The sequence below is a fragment of the Vulpes vulpes genome, chromosome 12, assembly GCF_048418805.1.
Source record: "Vulpes vulpes isolate BD-2025 chromosome 12, VulVul3, whole genome shotgun sequence".
In the NCBI taxonomy this organism is placed as follows: Eukaryota; Metazoa; Chordata; class Mammalia; order Carnivora; family Canidae; genus Vulpes; species Vulpes vulpes.
The window spans coordinates 8004240-8023859 of NC_132791.1; the positions used below are offsets into that span (position 1 = coordinate 8004240).

Sequence of the window (19620 nt, forward strand, 5' to 3'; positions counted from 1 at the left end):
GGGAGGGAAACCACATTTGGGAACACTGGTCTTTTTTCAGGATACTGGTGCGGGCCATACAGCTGCACAAACGTTCATCAATTATTTCCATGCCCTCCCCACCTTGCCTTGGGAAAACATTATCCTAAATGCAAAGACTTTAGCAGTGTTCTGTCTGGTAAACTGTTTATTATGGTAAAGAAGAAGAGACACATGGAATACACATTAAGGAAACATTAAGACCCTCATTTAAATAAGATCAAGAAATGGAAGAAATTCCAGTGGTTATAAATCATACGTATAAAAATACACAATCTTGTTAGCCATTAAAAAAATTCATATGTTGAGGGGCGCCTAGATGGCTCAGTGGGTTGAGCATCTGATTCTTGATCTCAGGGCTGTGAGTTCAAGCCCCGTGCTCAGCTCCACGCTGGGTGTGGAGCCTACTTAAAGGAAAAAAAAAAAAAAAAGATCCATCTTTAAACTATGAGCTCCAATATTTTCATCTGTCAAATCGAGAAAGATTTCGAAAATGGCCAAACAAGCAGTTCTATGTGTTCTCTCAAACCCATTTCAGTAACGGGTGTCAGAAGACTGGAAGGAAATGATACGTTAACGGTGATTTTAATATTTCCTTTATTTAAAAAAATCCAGGTATAATAATTAACAGACCATAAAATTTGCCTTTTAAAGGGTACAATTCAGAGCGGTTTTTAATATATTCACAAGATTGTGCAACCATCACTACTATTTAACAGTAAAACATTTTCATCACTTCAAATTCTTTTTAGACCCTTCCTCCCCTGGGATCTACTCTCCAGTTAAAAGTTTTCTTCCCTCACAGGCTGATGGTGAAATACACGTGGAGAGGCCTCCAGCGTGGGAGGAGCCTGGCCCTGGCCAGTGTGTGGGCCACTGGGTCTAGCTGGTCTCTGCATGGGAGGCCTAGAGCCATTCCTTTCCTCTCCTTGGTTGGGCCTTGCCCGCCACTGGAGTGATACCACCTAAGAAGCCAAGTGAGGCTGGGAGCCGGGGTGGGAGGGAGCCCAAGGGGCCAATGGGTCTCTTCTCCAGGTGATGACAGGCCACTGCTTCACAGGTCTGCCTGCACAGAACCAGCAGAGCTCAGGCCGCGTCCCAGAGTACCCGAACCAGAATCTCTGTGGGCAGGGCACAGGCATGTGTTATTTCTTCTTTTGAAGCTCTCTCGGTGTTTCTAATGTGCAACCAATGTAGAAAAGCCCAATGTTAAGCCGTAAGCCTGACTGTAGCACAGTTTTGTAAAAAGGAAGATGTCAAAATTAACGCTTGAGAGAATTCTCCCAGTAATTCTGATGTGATCAGCACAACATGTGACTTATAAAAAGATAAAAAAAGGAAAAGGCAGTAAACAAAAATACATTATTGTTAATGTTTTGATTGTATTCAAATTTTTATTTTCAACAAAAAACTTGATACAATGATTTTAAATAATAAAATGTGGTATATTCTAGACACTTTTTTTTTTAATGGTTTATTAAATTTGGACTCCTACAGTTCTGTTGTGATGCTTTCTTCAACATTTATATTATTTCTTACCATATTATCACCACTCTAAACTTGCTAAACAAAGAATCACTCTGCTTAAATGAAGTTTCACTTGAAGGAAATACTCTGTTACCACATAAAACACACATACAGAACAGTCATTTTTTTATATTTACAAAACACAAGAAGTCTGTCCAGCCATTTGGATTTGTTGTTACATTGCCCACACTGAGATTAGCAAAAAGCTAAGTAATAAGCAAAATTTCACTTCAGCGGTGCAAAGGATGGCGTCAACCAAACTTCATTAAACAAACCAACAAATTACAAACATATTCGCAAAATTCAACTTTTGTAATCGAGATTAAAAAAAAAAACAAACACAAAGTGGGTCACAACTAGACTGGTTTTCACTGTGCAACTTTCCTCAGGGAGCAATACTACCCATTTCACATGGAAAGGAATATGCATCAAAGCCTTTGTTCATGAAGAAAATGCCCTTCAAACAAATTCGTCATAAGGCGCAAAAAAAAAAAAAAAAGAAAAAAAATTTTTTTGATTGAAGCAGTTTGGCCCAGAGAAAAGCTTATACATAATGTGTATCCATAGTATATACACATTAATAGGTATATTACACTTGAAACCATGTATGTTAGTCATTAGACAATTAAATGAATTGGCTCAGTGAGGTGAAAATGTGTCCGTTTTCTATAAATATGTAATTATTGCTGATATGCTACACATTATGCTCTGACATGGAAACTGTAGTAACTTAGAATTGAAAGCTGCCATATTGCCAGCGTCAGCCCTGCAGCAGGCGTTCATGTAGACAACATGCCATCCAATCCCAGAGAAAAAGCAAAAATTCCACTACAGGGGGAAAAAAAGGCTTATGCACTATCCCTTACATTTTGCCTATTTTTTTTTTTTTTTAAACAAAAACAAGTCCAGTTCACCACAAGTTAAGCATAACGTGACAAGCAAGTCTAGCGGCAGGACGGGAGAGAAGAGTGAAAGACAGCATGCATTTACAACTAGCACTGATCTAGTCTACTCTGTCATACAAACTGGAATACAAAAATCCAATTTAAATAAGACTAGACTAACTGTAAGAGTAAAAAAAAAAAAAAAACACACACACAGTAGACTTAGTTTGATACTGATTGATTTTAAGAGTAAAACTCATCCTGTCCTCACTTAATACTCTACTGCAATTTATTTGATGGCTAGAATATTTACTTACTTAAAAAAGATATTAAATACCTGTATCATGAAATTACATTCTTTTTAACAATAAGACATACTGAGTAAGAAAATAGCTCATGTGTGAAATGTGTCTGAAATGCATTTTTCCTCACAACTATCAAAACATCCACTCACACTAAAACAAAACCACCCCCAATCCCCCCCCACCCCCGAAAAAAAAGTTAAGGAAAGATGGGGTGGGGTCGGGTAAGGGAGCAGGGAAGGAAAGGTTTACCAGCACAGTGATTAACAATGGTTCAAGACAGAACCAACAAGAGTTGGTCAAAAGGATGCCTTCAATACATGGCTACAATTAAAAACCAAACTCAACCACTTTTGGTTCATTGCAGTGAGACCAAAAAAAATATCTCTCACAGATTCATATAAATACTAGACTCCAGCTCTTTTACTATTATTATTTTTAAAGTTTTTCCATTTGTTTTTGCAAGGCCTAGCTACCTTATTTCAATTTATATTGGCTCTGCAACAACTACAAGAGGTAGGCATAGAGCATGAAAAAGTTTCTTAGTTAGTACCTCAGTGTGGGCTGTTCACCATACAATACCATTCACTTTAGATGTGTAAAGTGATTCCTTTCTAGTCTTTCCTAAACTCCAAAACAAAGCTGCTGCCATCCCATAAATGTTGTAAGAGTGTACTCACAGATAAGAAACTTTCTCTACTGAAGGATACTGTCATAGTGTTTGTTGCAGAGCATTCATATATTTATATATATATATATATTTATTTTTAAAAAATAAACAAACAACGAAAACCAAACCCAGGTTCCTAGAACCAATTCTCTTGATTCACTACTTCCACAAAATAAAGTGTACCATTTGGCCAAGACTACAGATGTGTTTTTTTTTTTTTTCTTCACAGATGCAAGTGCCATGCAAAATAAATTAAAGAACAGATATCAAACATACATGTGATAAAACTACTGAAGGTAGATCTTTAAAAGCATTTATACAAACATAATTTATAATACTTCTCTTTTTTCCTTTATGTACAGTCACAAAGCTGTAGTTATACATCTAGAATTTCCTCTGCTGTGCCTCCACAGCGCAATCTGTAGCGACCAGTTCTCCAGCTTATAGTAGGGTCCCATAATGCCGATAAAAAAATGTATATTGTCATGGATTCACGGATGAACCAGGCTACTGCATAATCAAGTTTTGAAAAACACAGTGTGCCGCCCTAGGAATTAAAAAACAAAAAAGACGGATTTACTGGCTGTTGAACTAAACATAGTTAAAAAATGAAATTCTTCAATATCACCCTTTTAAATATACTATATAAAATCAAGCCTGTTTCTTTATATAACTGAACTGCTGTGCTGTATCAGTTTAAAAAATGTTAATTATGAATAGAAAAAGCATTAAAATAATGGCTAATCCTAACATATTTTAGTTTGAATACTTGATTTGCTTAACATCATTTTTTTTTGGAGCCTTAATAAAAGTCCTAGTCTAGCTACCAACTGAAAGTTGAAAATCAAGTTAAGTTTTGCATCCACATTCTACTAAAGAAAGTAATGTTTAAACCTGATATTAACCTTCAAAAGGAAGCTAAAGAATGGCTCAGATAGATTTCATCAACCCTTTCTAAAATAAAAATAGTTTTAGTTCCACCAAATGACTGCCAATCTTTTCATGCCTATCCACATACCTGGACACCCCTGAGTTGAATGTAGTCAAATATAAACCATGCCAGGCAATGACACATGAAAAATACCATAATATCCCATCTGAATACATGGTGAGCTGCCCATCCAATAATTAAACTGGCAACAAAGCATTCTGAAATTGGCTCACAAATTATTGTAGCAGGAAGCATGTTAATTCGTAATTTGGTCCACCTAAAAGAAAAAAGACCTTTTTTATTTTTATTTATTTATTTTTTTTTTTTAATACCTTTTTTAAACAACAGCCTGACTACAAGACTAACCAATCTTTCCACCAAATGACCAGCTCTTTATTCTGTGATATGAAGGCCCTCCTCTTTAAAGAGTATTTAATGAATCTCTTTTCTATTTTTATTTAGTATATCAAAGAAAAAAGTCTATAAATTCATTTGTATGGCCTACACTCTAACGAATAAAGATTATAAAATTCAAAGTATAGAAAGTTAAGAAAACAGAGATAAGCATATTAAAGAAATCAAAGTCTCAACATCTTTCTTTTTAAAAATTAGTCAAATTCAAAAAAAAAAAAATTAGTCAAATTCAATTTAGTTAACATATACTGTATCACTGGTTTCAGGGGCAGAATTTAGTGATTCATCAGCTGCAGAAAACACCCAGAGCTCATTCCATCATGTGCCCAGTTACGCCATCCCACCCTCCCCCACTTCAGCATCTCATATTTATTGAAGGCTTTCAGGGCTACACAGCAAAGAAAATATGTTTAAACGTTAAATTTATTTTAGTAAGAGGTGTGGGGGATAGGGTAACTGGTGATGGGCATTAAGGAGGGCACGCGATGGAGGGAGCACTGGGTGGCATATGAGACTGGCAAATCACTGACCTCTGAAACCAACAGCATGTTATATATTAATTAATTGACTTTACACTTTAAAAAATTTAAAAATCTATTTTAATAAGGTCGCTAACCTCTCTTTTCTGGAACTAAGCAAGACTTGACTTTTCAGTATTTTGAATACCACATTAGACCATGTAAAAATTACTCCCCTCAACCTTTCTCTTTTCATCCAGTATAAAAAGAAGAACAGCTGGCTTACCTGATCATTCTGGATTGAAACTGGGAAATTGAGTAAGAGCCAGAGTTCTGCATTGCAACCTGAGTGGACATTGCAAACCTCCAGCCTCTGAAAATTAAGACAATTATAAAATGAACTATGATGATGATGAACACATGCAGCCACGACTGATTATACGTTTACTCATCACTATACAGAGTAAGCAACTGCTGGTGTTCAGGGTGAGCCTCGTTCTCAGGATCAGCACCCTACTTGGGGTATATCAGACTCTTGGATCTTTGAGCAATACACAGGCCCATGAAGTACCATCTACAGCTGAGAGAGACTGCAACCCTTCAGTTTACAGTTTAAGACACTTAAAATGCAGACATTTTGAAAGTACTAAGTGCAGCGGGTTCTGTATTACAGTTTAGTCCCTGATCACTAATAAGCAAAACCAAAACTAAAACCAAAAAAAACCACTAACTCAAATGGGAGGAGGCTGGGTGTAGAGGAGGGATGTGTGATTTATGTGTGGATATTCACAAGAAATGCAAACAAAAAGCATTATGTATCTCATGGGAAACACTATGAAAAATATGAGTACATGAATACCATCATGAAAGAGTTTTAAAAACCTTCGTCAATTTTTAAAATCCTATCTTTAGTAAATTATCACAAAGGGGCAATGAACCCCTTTAAAAGCAAACACGTGTTTTGACAGAGAAATGTGAATTCATTCTGTGAACCGTTAGGTGGCTTCTTAGCAGGCATCAAATAATCTGAGAAATCCCAAAATGTGCAATCATATTCTTTAAATTTTCACCTGCTGGCTTAAGACTGCACTAATATTTCTAATCTTCTGAAACACACAGAAATTTACATCCATAATAATGTAAATTTATAATCACAGAGAAGCTTCCTTTTAATGCCAAACTATGTTAAAGAATGTAAAAGAATCAGAACACTTATTTTCTTCATTTATTTCTTTTATAACATATCTATAAATAATAGGAATTACTTTAAAGAAATATTAATCTATCCTGTACTCACTAGCAAGAAATAAAATAAAATAGCTCCTTAACCCATGGGCTTAACAAATATAATATACCAACAGAAGTCAGGTACTACAAGTACTATAAGCCTCATGTAATTTAGTTTGCTTACCGGTCAGCTATTGCTTTGGCCATAAAATAATCTTCAGCAATGTACTGAGCAAAAGCTATAAGCCCTCCTGCTTGATCTAACACATCCTTTCTCATTAAACAAGACATTCCTGTCACACATTTGAAGCCAGTGACATTGGCAGAGATATAGGACCTTGGATGGGAAGTTCCAAAATATACCTGTCCCCAAAAAGAGCAAAAACATATATGTATAATTAGAATGTTATGTTAAAAGTATGGTATCTAAAACATTTTTTTCTTAATGAACTTTAAGTATAACTGAGTGAATATCTTCTTATTCTTACATAAACTACCAGAATAAAAATCATTACAAAACACTGTTTACATGTGGCAGGCAATCAGTAGTTTATTTGACTATTCTTTTTTTTTTTAAGAATTATTTATTTTAGAGAGAGAGAGAAAAAGAGAGCATGTGAGTGAGAGCAGGAGGAGCGGCAAAGGGAGAGGGAGAGGGAATCTCAAGCAGACTCCTTGCTGAGTGAGGAGTCCCATATAGGGCTCAATCCCATGATGCTGATTATCATGACCTAAGCCAAAATCAAGAGTTAGACACTCAATCAACCGCACCATCCAGGTGCCCCTAGATTGACTATTCTTGTTATCACCATTACAAAGAAAAATATACTTCTAGGAAAAAGTAATTCTATTTTCAAATAAATACTGTCTTCCCTAAAGCTACAAGATTCAAAGATTTATCCAAATAAAACTTAATTTGGATATAAAATAAGTCAGGTAAAAATATCACTCACTGATGTCAAATATTAACAAATATGTTATATAGCCTACTTTCAAAATGTTTGTGTAACTACATCTACACATACAGGCGTACGTATGTGAATGCATGTTACATGTGTATGTACATTGTGTATATATTTCCACATACAAACAGCACTTATAGGTATATCAACCTATAGGACAATCCTATTTTAATTCCTTTTGTGCATCCTTTCATAGCTAGTTGCTTCCTGAGTCTCTGAGCTTCTTCCCTATTTCCCCAATGTTATTTTTCTTTATTTTTAAAATATTTTATTTACTTATCTGAGAGAGATTGAATGAGCATGCACATATGCATGAACAGGGGGGAGGGGCAGAGAGAGAAGCATACTCCTAGTGAGCAGGGAGCCCAATGTGGGGCTCAATCCCAGGACCCTGGGATCATGACTTGAGCCAGAGGCAGATGCCTAACTGACTGAGCCACCTAGATGCCCCACAACTTGAATGTTTCTAAAACAAAAATACAAGGTGGCATATAGGAATAAAAAAGTATTTTCTTGGGGATCCCTGAGTGGCTCAGCAGTTTAGCACACCTGCCTTCGGCCCAGGGAGTGATCCTGGGGTCCTGGGATCGAGTCCCGCATCAGGCTTCCCACAGGGAGCCTGCTTCTTCCTCTGCTTATGTCTCTGCCTCTCTCTTTGTATCTATCATGAATAAATAAAATCTTAAAAAAAAAAAAGTATTTTCTTTTCAAGTAACTACTCAGAGTTTCTCTTACTAAACAAAAACTCTGATATTTAAAGGCTTAATGATTTCTTGAAATCGGACAAATATATTCATGGGCAATAATAAGAGTTCATGGCTCAAACTGCCAAAGGTTAAATTCCACTCACAACATACCTTTACCCCCTCAGATCTGTGGTAATCCCAAGACTGCAATTCAAAATAATGTAAGTGCAGATATGCTTAAAAGCAAGTTGATATGTTTAAAAGACTACAAGTGTATATCCTTCCCTGATGACATTAAAGCAAGTTTTTCTTCCTTAATGTTTAATAGCACAGAAATGGTTAAATCAGGTATAGAACATGCATGTGATAGACTGTGATATAGCCAATAAAAATCACTTTTATAAAAAAAAATCACTTTTATATAAAGTTAAAAATATGGAGAAAAGATAATGAAGTGACAAAAATCAGATACAAATTGTTTTTAGAGTACCATCTCAGCTTTTTAAAAAGGCACATGGGAAAAAAAAATACAAACTTTCTCTCATTGGTAGGGTTATTCTCTCCTCACATATATAATAAAAAAATCTTTAAAAAAAGGAAAGTCAAATGGATTTTATAATGACTTGTATAAATAATTTTCCATTTTATGTATTTAAATACTCTGATATTTTAAAAAGATTCTTTTCAGATTAGGTCTCTGAAAGAACTATATGCCATGTGCTTTTATGTTAAGTCTATAGTCTAGAACCTAACTCTAGAACTGAAAGCGAGGGTTATAAGGATAAAGACTATGGTGTGTTCAGCTGGTAATGAGATTGCAAGGTGTTTCCTCCGTAAATCCATTCACTGCTGGAGTGTAGTAAGTTCAGCTGTCAGTGATTGCAGGGGCCCAAAAATGTCTTCACTCATAAAACACTAATCTCATGTTGGATACCAGTACTTAGCATGTTAAAACAGACTTAATTACAGTTCACATTGGGTAGTTCATCCCAACTCTCAAGTTTCTGGCGGATCAGGGATGTGACTGACAGTAAGAACATTATTTATGACCACCATACTTACCTGTTCTAATGTGGCAGCAAAGCCTTGTCTGTCTGCTACATAAGGCAGACCATGAACCAGGCCTACTTTCTCTGTCATTTGGTTAACCATGTCAGTGAGTGTGTCTGGAATTACTACAATAAAAAAGACAAAAAGGTGGCAAGGGAGAGAGGAAAAGAAAATCTTTTTAGTAAAATGCCCATTAATGCAAAATACATTTTGTAAACTATCATTAAATTCTTTTTTTTTTTTTTTTTTTACATTTGGATCTAATAAAATTCTCAATCACTTTTCTAAGTAGAATACAAAATCTCCAAAAAAGGCATAATTTATGATAAGCTAATTTATGCTATACATTTTCAGGCTAATATACACCTACTATGTACCAGTACCAGAAACAAGATATACCTTGAAAATGTTACTCCTCCTATTTCAGAACCTCCAAGCTGTCCTAAAGACAATATGGCCTAACTGACACGGTACAGGAGCAGAGGTCAAAGGACCTCAGTCCTTATGCTGGCTTCTGCATTCTCTAACCATAGGAAAATGAGCCTCCTCTTTCTTAGAGGGTCTTAGAGGGTCTCTCTCATAAAACTGCTGAGAATTGAATGAGATGATACTCGACAGAGATGTGTACATGTGTTACAAAAACATAACAAATATATGATAGAAAATAAGATAGAAAACACGAAGAATGAACATAATCTCTGACCACAAACTAATAGATCTGTAATGATCCTGATTAATTAGGCCTGCCACACTTCTCTTAATTTTCCAATCTGCATTTTAGGCTAATAAAAAAATTTAAATCATTGTCCCCTCTTCAAATAGCAAACATCTCCTATCATTTTACATGACCTTATTTTTATTTCCTTCAAGTCTTTATGAACGAAATCTGCTCTGAGTGTATTTGGGTCTTAAATACACATATTTGAGAGCAGTGGTTCTCAACTGCTGCTCTGCAAGGGACATTTAACAATGTCTAGAGACAGTTTTCAGTTGTCACAACGGAGAAAGAGGTGCTACTGGCATGGAGTGTGTAGCAGGGATCCTCGCTAATCATCCCTCAGGGCAGCCTCAACAACAAAGAATGATCCAGCCCAAAATGCTGAAGTCGAGAAACTTGTGGTAATTGGAATATAAATGTTTAAAAATGCCAAATGTGAATTATAATTCCAGTATATAAATGCCTTCTTCCTAAAATAATCTAAAAGCCATATATATACTTTGGTAAGATACTAACCTATTCATTTTTGTCCCTTTGTGTGAGATAGTCTATTATTGGTGCCACAAACAGACTCAAGTTAAAAGATAAGCTTACATGAACAAAGGAAAATTTGCAACTATGAAAAATCCTATATAACGGACCATGACTATTTTATTAATAGTTGGAATTTTCTGTTCAATGTAATAATATTTTTATACATGTAACATTCTAGGTTAGCATTAAAAAATTCCAAATCTTACTAAGTATAACTTGACATTTTACCATGAAAAAATGAAATAAATTACTTTATTAAGCAAACAAAAAGGATTGATAAATATATTTTCAGATTGCTTTTGGCATTTTATCATCCAATGAATAGTTTTGTAAAATAAATAAAAAGAAGCTCACCTCTTATTCCACTATCACAAATCCATATCAGATCATACTTTGCAACTTCATATCCTGGCATTAAATTATTAATTTTAGGATTAATGCCAACTTTTTTGCCACCTAAAAATGTAAAGGTGCAACAGTCAAAGATTCGTGTAACATTGGAAGTATTTTCTAAAATTCAGATATAGGGTAGAGAGAAGTGAAAAGTACTTTCATATGTAATAATTTAAGCAAACATACTTTAACATTATGCTTCACATTCCTTAGTATTCATAATATATTCAGGAAAAAATTGTTCATTCTCAAAGATAATTTCTTTGAAAATGTGTTAGTTTCACTTTTTTAATTCTTAAGTTAATGCATCAATAGTTAACTATGAATCAATGTTTAATGGCAAATATCTCTCTACAAGTCTTCAGACTAAGCCCCTAGGCTTTTGAAAAACATTCATTTTTTAAAAAATATATTATTTTTGAAATATCATAAAAGCAAATTTTATTGCTCAACTCCCAATTACAGTGAATGAGATATAGGAAATCCCAGAGACTGAAAATATTAAAGAAACAAAAACAACAAACTCTTATGTCTGACTGAGAAAAACATGATAGGGTAATGGGGAGGGAGTAGGGGTTTTTTGGTTATTTTGTTAATCCCAGATAGGAAAAAAACATGTGTTTTTAGAACTTAAGTTTTCTTGAAAGGATACAAACATACCCTATCACTATTCCAACATGATAAAGCAAACATCCTAATAACTTCACTATAGTTTAATACAAAGATTACTGATACTTAATACTATTAAAGCAAAAAGGATTATTGGAGAATTAATTTGTTACCTACCAATAAACAATCTAGCATCAACATTTGGATATTTTCCAAGAAGCTTCTTACATACATCAATGGCTGGATCATCATGATCTTGTACACAAAGGAGTACTTCATACTAGTCAAAGAACACATTTTATGTAAATTAATCTCTTATAAAAATAAGCACATTATTAGTATTTACTGATAAAAAGGCATTAAGAAAAACAAGCAATTGTACACACACAGTTTAAAAGTTAAGAGAGTACTCATAATGGATGCAAACACTTATGATATCAAGTGTTGCTTTAATCGAGAGCAGCTTCTCCCAGAACAGGGGGCCTATTTGCAAGCAGAAGAGATAATGAAGACACTGGCAGCCCTCACTGCTGATGTCTTGCCATTCCCAGATAGGCATGGCCTGGTAATTAAATGGGATCTCAAGCTTCTCTAGGGCCTTCCTCACTGAAGATTTACTAAATACAGGGTGCCCAGCAATGTAAAAGCAAGCAAAATAAGCACCCACTCTGCTCTCTAGAAGCTCTCTCTGAATTTATTATTTCACGAAGGTGCAATAAATTATATGTCAAATTCCATAATGATCCATTTAAAGGGTGTTCCCAAATTCTTTACATGAAAGGGACAAAATGAGATTAGACTTTTGCTGTATAATAGTTTTTGAAATAAAATTTGATTAGGGATCCCTGGGTGGCGCAGCGGTTTGGCGCCTGCCTTTGGCCCAGGGCGCAATCCTGGAGACCCTGGATCGAATCCCACGTCGGGCTCCCGGTGCATGGAGCCTGCTTCTCCCTCTGCCTATGTCTCTGCCTCTCTCTCTCTCTCTCTCTCTCTGTGACTATCATAAATAAAAAAATAAAATTAAAAAAAAATTGATTGAAAATCTATCATCCTGAAAAGCATGGTTAGCCTTTTAACACTGAAAATACCCAGGGCTTTATTTTGCTCAGTAGGTTAGGGATGTCATTTCATTGCATTTGACTGGCTGGTCCATTACCCTGGGACATTTATTTAAAGAAGAGAATCGTGGCCCCACTCTTACTTTTGAATTAGAAATCTGGGGGTGATTCTGACATATAACCAGATTTATAAAATCTTGAGCTAAATCTTTAAGTTATCATTGAGTAAATGACTAAATTTTTTAAAAAGTATTTGCTTTCACATACAAAAATGCTACTATATTATTTTATAGGGTAAGTATTCTTAGTTTTTTTTTTTTTGTTGTTGTTGTTGTTGTTGTTTTCAAAAATGCTGTTCAATTCATGCTGACTCAGTGACAAATTTCCTACCAATCCTTTCTAAAATGGGGTGGGCATGTTTAAGCAAAAGAGGGAGGTTAATTATGTTCACGAAAAAACCCCCAAATCTATGGGTCCTAAAAAATAAAAAGAGCTAAGGATATAACTTTATAAGTATCTGAGCTACAGGGAAAGTTTTCTCAATAATTAGGCAGAGGGGGAAACGATGTATACTTTCCTCATACTTTCTACCTACTATTCTTATACATTCTATCATCTACTTCCAATGATAACTGACCAAAATTGCCACTCAGGAGGTATCGAAACCAACTTTACAGCTGCCTCGTCTCCAGGGACCAGATAAAAAAATCTGAGAATTGGAAGGACACCACTCTAGCCCACACCCTTGAACTTCCCAAAGGGTTGACTCCTACATCCTATAAAGCATCAGTCATCCTCCCAAATGGCTCTCAAAACAATGTTTGGTTGAACCAGCTAAAAGGAATTGACCTTCGCAATGAAGATCAGAAAGATTAAGTGACCTTCCAAAGGGTAAAGGTAACAACTGGCTTCCCTACTAGAGCATGCTGCTCAGCCAGGCTTGCGGTAAAAAATTCCTCATTCTTCCAAACACCACAGAGTTTCTTTAATGCTTTTAGAATTCAGGTTGTTTTACAGGTATAAGCAAGAACAGTGAAAGGAAATGTTCATAAGTGATAGAATTCCATAAAATATAATCAAAAAGTTAGTCTTAGCTTTTTTCCCTAGCAAGAGAAATCTTTGCAAAATATAGTTCTAGAAATGCACTCAGAGAACGCAGAGTTTACCTTTCTTCAAACGCAAGATTTAAAGTTTTTATTTTCGGCGCCTGGGTGGCTCAGCTGGCTAAGTGTTCAACTCTTGATTTTGGCTCAGTGCGTGATCTTAGGGTCCTGAGATGGAGCTCCACATGGGACTCTGTGCTCAGTGGGGAGTTCACTTGAGTTCTCCTCTCCTCCTTTCCCTCTGCCCCTCACCCCTTTGCACCCTCTCTCTCTAAAATAAATAAATCTTTTTAAAAAATTAAAGTTTTTTTTTTACTGATTATATCCCTTAAACTTAATTTCAAAGGAAAATTAAAAACATCCTGATTACCCAGAGTGCGAACAAAACTCAAGTCACATTAAAAAATGTTCAGATTCTTATTAAACACATAACTTTCACTTGTTTTGGATATTGAAAATCATACCAAATAGGAGGTAAGCATTCCAAGTATTCTCTGAACTATTAGATTTTAACCAGTAGTCTTCGTTTTAAGCTATGATAATGACCCACGTCCTTCAGTTTGATCAAGCATTTTATTTGCTAGAAACCTCTGTATTAGAATAGTTAAATCACTTCCAACTACCCTGAAACTGGCAAAACACAACACACCAAACTGGTTAAAGACTCTCTTAGCTAATACAAAAAAATTCTCTGGATTCTTTTTAAAAAAAGATTTTATTTATTTATTGGAGAGAGAGTATGTGCGTGAGTGACAGGGGTGCAGGGAGGAAGAGCAGGGGGAGAGGGACAAGCAGACTCCACGCAGAACCCAATGTGGGCTTGATCTCACAACCTGCGTTGAAATCAAGAGGCGGAGGGCTTAACGGACTGAGCCACCCAAGCACCCCTGGATATTTTTATACTATGTAAAGGATTAGGCATAAGAATATATGTTCAAAAACATAGTGTCTATTAAAAATATTACACTTTAAAAATATTTCAAGAAAACATTTAATAATTCAGAAAGGGCTTTAAGATATAGTGAATTCCATTATAAAGTGATATAGTATGAATACATAAAATCCAGAAATAAACCCCAGAGTAGTTCATATGAGAAGGTTAGTCTTTAGTAAGGTTACATACTAATAGCTAGAACTGGCTAATTTTCCCTTTTCCTTTTCAAACAGTGCAATGGCTAAAAGGCTGAGAACAAGGGGTGTGTGTGTGTGTGTGTGTGTGTGTGTGTGTGTGTGTCAGAAATCCACAAAGTGGGATTCAGCCTTTGATATTTTAAAAACAGAATATCTGAAATGGCAATAATCATGAATGCTACTTTTTAGCTTTTATAAATAAATTCAGATGCATATAAAATATTAAATTTAGGGATGTGAATAGCATTAGAAAAACTTTGCTGATTTGGCCCTGTAGATATTAGGAATATAAACTTTGCACTATAGCAAACAAGATAAAACATCCTCTCAAAATAGAAAACTGTTTTAACGATATTATCAGTTATACGGCATATCAAATAGGAATATCCTGGTCTATAAATAACTATACATCATCTCTACAGAAAATTTTATGATGATACTGGATGACAACAGAATAGAAATTTTCTATGACAGAATAGATTTAGACCCCAAATACCTAGAACATTCTTGCAGCATGGAGATTAATAACACTTATTAAGTTAATGCATTTGTCCTTAGGATAACTTTTGAGTGAAAGAAAGATGCCAGGAAGGAAATGTTTCATAAGAACACAGCTCTGAATTTGAAGTCTGGACAGCTCTGCTTCTCTATTTTCAAGAAATTGTTTATACGGTTTTCTAAATTTACGTGGCAAATTCCTAGTCTTGCAGATTTAGTAGTTTCACCACATATGTTGTGCTTGGTCTTTTGGTAATGGATTCAGTTTTCTGTCTTCTCTAATTCTTTGTTTAGAAGACCATTCAGTAAGAAAACAAGTCCTGTTACGGATAACTACACCACTGGCAAGAAAGAGTCCACATGTGGCACCGGACCTGTAACATCTTACACCAATTCTCTATTTGCAAAAAAGGCAAAAAAAAAAAAAAAAAAAAAAAAAAAAAAAAAAAAAAAAAAAAAAACCCACCAATATTACCACAGCTTCATGCTCCAATCATTTAAGCTATTCTTTTTTTTTTTTTTAAGATTTTTACTTCTTTATTTATGAGACAGAGAGAGAGAGACAGAGACAGAGAGAGACAGAGACACAGGCAGAGGGAGAAGCAGGCTCCATGCAGGGAGCCCGACGTGGGCCTCCAGGATCACGCCCTGGGCCGAAGGTAGGCGCTAAATCACTGAGCCACCCAGGGATCCCCTCCAATCATTTAATTTAAAATCTCTTCATATGGCCAGGATTTACTAACGTAAAGCTGTCAAACCATTTGAAACTGATTACCGCATCCTCCTTCTGCGGCTAAATCTCTCCCTAAAGGGCTGTCTATGCTGACGCCAAGCTGAGTGCTCAATTTTGCAGAAAATGAATTGTATGGCTTTTTCATTCTTATGTGTTTTTTCCCCTCAAGGAATAAATAATAAAATAAGTGGACTGGGGCTCCTGGGTGCCATAGTCAGTTAAGTTTCTGACTCTTGGCTTCGGCTCAGGTCATGATCTTGGGGTCCTGGCACCAGTCCCCACCTCAGGCTCAGCACAGAGTCTGCTTAAGACTCTTTCTTCCTCTCCCTCTGCCCCTCCCAATGCCATGTGTTCTCTCTCTCAAATAAATAAAATCTTTTAAAAAACCAAAACCAAAACCAAGTGGATTGACAAGATATGTAAAGCACCGAAATATTTCAGGGCAATTAGTATAGTAACAATTCTCACCAAAGTTTAAACCCAGAAATTCAGAACAAGTACGTAGTAAATCTTCTTGCACGTGTCCAAAATTAAGTAAAATTTCTGAATTTCAACATGTTCTTTTTCCAGAATGGTCTATAATGTTCCAAATCAAATGAGGAGGAAAAACTTAAGTCCGGAATGAAATAAGACATATTTCTAGAAAACAATCTTCAAGTCGACAAAAAGCCAATAGTAAAGTTTGCTGGGCCTGGCAGTCACACAAATGTTCGTTTCAGGACTACGGGTCTCCTTGGTGACACAAGCAAGTTGTCTGTTCATTCTCAGATTTGTGGGATTTCAGTGGTTTAACTTTAGTTTCTTGGGGAACATTTGTCATCGGGCTTGGTTTTTTAAAAAGTCAATAAAATTTTTTTAAAAAGTCAATAAAATGTAGCAAGGTCCAAATTTTCCTTTAGATTGCAGATCCTTAGACTTTCCCTCTGCTTTCTGTATTTTCTATTTACACAGCTAACAAACAGTACTTTTAGTACTGTACAAAGTTTTAGTAAATAACACTTTGAAAAAAGAATAAAAACAATCTCTTACATATGCAGTTCCTCATTTTATAATAAGTATCAAAACAGCTTTCTCCACAACCAATTTAAAGATCCCAATGGCATAAGTGGAAAAAGAAGCAAAAACTAGAGCTCTTAAGATAATCTCAAATTGTAATTAAAAAAATCTTCATTCAGAAGGAAAAATCAATCATGGACTTATCCCAAATGTTCAGAATTAATGGATACATATGTTCTTGGGTTATTTTTAAAAACCCTTTCTGCAACTAAAACCCACACTAACTTCCGCAACCAATTCAATTCCATAACTATCATTTCCTGAGGACCCAACATAAAAGTTCCATAAGTAAGCTCTGAGAGTGAGTGATGGCAAAAGGGCAGGATGATGATGAAACAACTGAAATGTGACATTAAATTTCAACAAGGATAAATGCATGATTCTAAGCTATTCTGAGATTTAATATCAATGAAAATATTCTTCATTAAAAAAATTCTTTGCATTTACCTACATAATGTAGGACTTGAAAACCTTCCATTTTTCTTATTGCAAAGCTTATTTTACAGTTAATTTTACTTGTATCATTCTTTCTAAATTACAAAAGAATACTTCTTACACTTTCACATTTGAAGAAAATCAAGTGATTTTTTAAAAATTACATATTACATTTATTGGATAGATATTGCATGCATGCTTCACATCTCTAAAATTATTAAACACACACATAAACTAGAAGAAAAACACATAATTGTTTTGCTTCAACTTAGCTTCAAATACCTAGACTTCCAAACTTTAAAAGCACTAATATAAAAACAACACTAAAAAATAACTGAATTATACTTGTGTCTACATACTTAATAAGAGCTGCATTAAGGCTATCACATCTGTGTCTTCTCTATTCTTTTCATTGATGCTACCAAGAAAAATAAGAGCTAAAAGAAAAGAAATAAGGGTGTGAAAAACAGTCACCATGAGAAGTGTGGTGGATATATTATCTTCCTCCTCACTAGTTGGGATACACTGTTCTAAGGAAATAGGGCAAGAGTCTCCAAAGGGCAAAAACTATGGAGAAACTGAGACAGTAAGGGTAAAACGTGACACAAGTGAACGGGGACCTTGGAGGAAAATTCAAATCAAGCAGCTAGAAATGTAAAGACACATTCAAAAGCAGTGTTTCAAAAAGGCAGCTTAAAAAGCGGCAATCAAGCTGCCTACATAAATCAAGAAACAGTCAATTCTCCTAAGAAACTACAGGTGGAATATCAAAGGGAAGAGATAAAAAGAATACTGTCACCTCAAGAAAACTGGGAGTTCGCCAATGAAGGAATATGTTGAGTTCATAGATCTACAGATTGTATAGATGAATGATACAAACAACACAACAAACAGTAGACTACTACTCAGCCATCAAAAGGAATGAAATCTTGCCATTTGCAAGACATGCATGGAACTAGTGGATATTATGCTGAGCAAAATAAGTCAATCAGAGAAAGACAATTATCATATGATCTCATTCATATGTGGAATTTAAGAAACAAAACAGAGGATCATAGGGGAAAAAAGGAAAGGAAAAAAAAAGATGAGATGAACCATAAGAGACTCTTAATTACAGGAAACAAACTGAGGTTTGCTAGAGGGGAGGGCATGGGGGGAAAGGTAACTGGGTGATGCGCATTTAAGAGGGCACAACATGTAACGAGCACTGGGTATTATATAAGACTGACAGATCACTGACTTCTATCTCTGAAACCAATAATACATTATATGTTAATTGAATTTAAATAAAAATAATTTTTTAAAAACAACAAACAATACATATGGCATTAAAACCCAGAAAGATAAAGAAATTAGAAATTAGGTATGAGGAAGCCCCATCTTACCGCTAATTGTAACCTGTTCTTGGCTCAAAAGGCAGATTCTCAAGGGAATTTACGTTTACTTCTAGCTATCTTGCATCCCATCTCAGATCACTAAATGCTGCTTTTTCTCTCTCACTGCCTCTTCTTCTCGTCATTCACATATGCCTCTCATGGAACAAGATTTTTTTATTCAAACTGCCAAGCACTTAACAATGTCTGAGTTCCAGGAGGTCTACTCTGGGATTTCTAATTCAGATGGACATGCAGGTGGTTACAAGATTACAAAAGGAAATCTGTCTCCTTCCTCAACTCCATTTCTGTCCTGTGACTACTGCTATCACAGCATAAATTGTATGAGACTGACATTGTCATGCATTTTTAATACCTTCACCTTTTACAGTCAACATGGCTCTTTATGAGAGAAACATGAGAGAAAAGCACAAGGGGGTATCTCACCCATTTCTAATGAGTTCAAGGTTGTACTTACTTTGGGGTAATCCAATTCGAAGAATGTCTCCAAGTTGTTGATTAAGTTAGGATCTACGCCTTTCAGTGGCTTCAGAAGAGACACACCCGGGAGCTTGCTATATGGCTGTTTGTCCGTTGCCTTCTTGTTGAGGTGTAATCGGCTAAAAAGCAAATGATATATACATTATTTCTGGATAAAGTATGTGTGAGGCTATTGAGAAATTACTAAATTCTGGGATCCCTGGGTGGCGCAGTGGTTTAGCGCCTGTCATTGGCCCAGGGCGCGATCCTGGAGACTCGGGATCGAAACCCACATCGGGCTCCCTGCATGGAGCCTGCTTCTCCCTCTGCCTGTGTCTCTGCCTCTCTCTCTCTCTATCATAAAAAAAAT

At 35.5% G+C, this 19620-nt stretch overlaps 1 protein-coding gene across 1 annotated transcript in view; it reads right to left on the reverse strand.

Moving 5' to 3' along the window:
* Window positions 1-3268: 3268 nt before the first annotated feature.
* UGCG (UDP-glucose ceramide glucosyltransferase) overlaps window positions 3269-19620 on the reverse strand; it is a 33920-nt gene continuing 17568 nt past the window's right edge. The window contains exons 2-9 of the mRNA XM_026002763.2: window positions 19249-19390; window positions 11561-11663; window positions 10736-10837; window positions 9142-9254; window positions 6616-6794; window positions 5491-5577; window positions 4420-4609; window positions 3269-3948 (exon numbers count right to left, since the gene is read on the reverse strand). Coding sequence (XP_025858548.1) covers window positions 3778-3948; window positions 4420-4609; window positions 5491-5577; window positions 6616-6794; window positions 9142-9254; window positions 10736-10837; window positions 11561-11663; window positions 19249-19390 — 1087 coding nt within the window. The 3' untranslated portion in view covers window positions 3269-3777. The remainder of the gene's footprint in view (window positions 3949-4419; window positions 4610-5490; window positions 5578-6615; window positions 6795-9141; window positions 9255-10735; window positions 10838-11560; window positions 11664-19248; window positions 19391-19620) is intronic.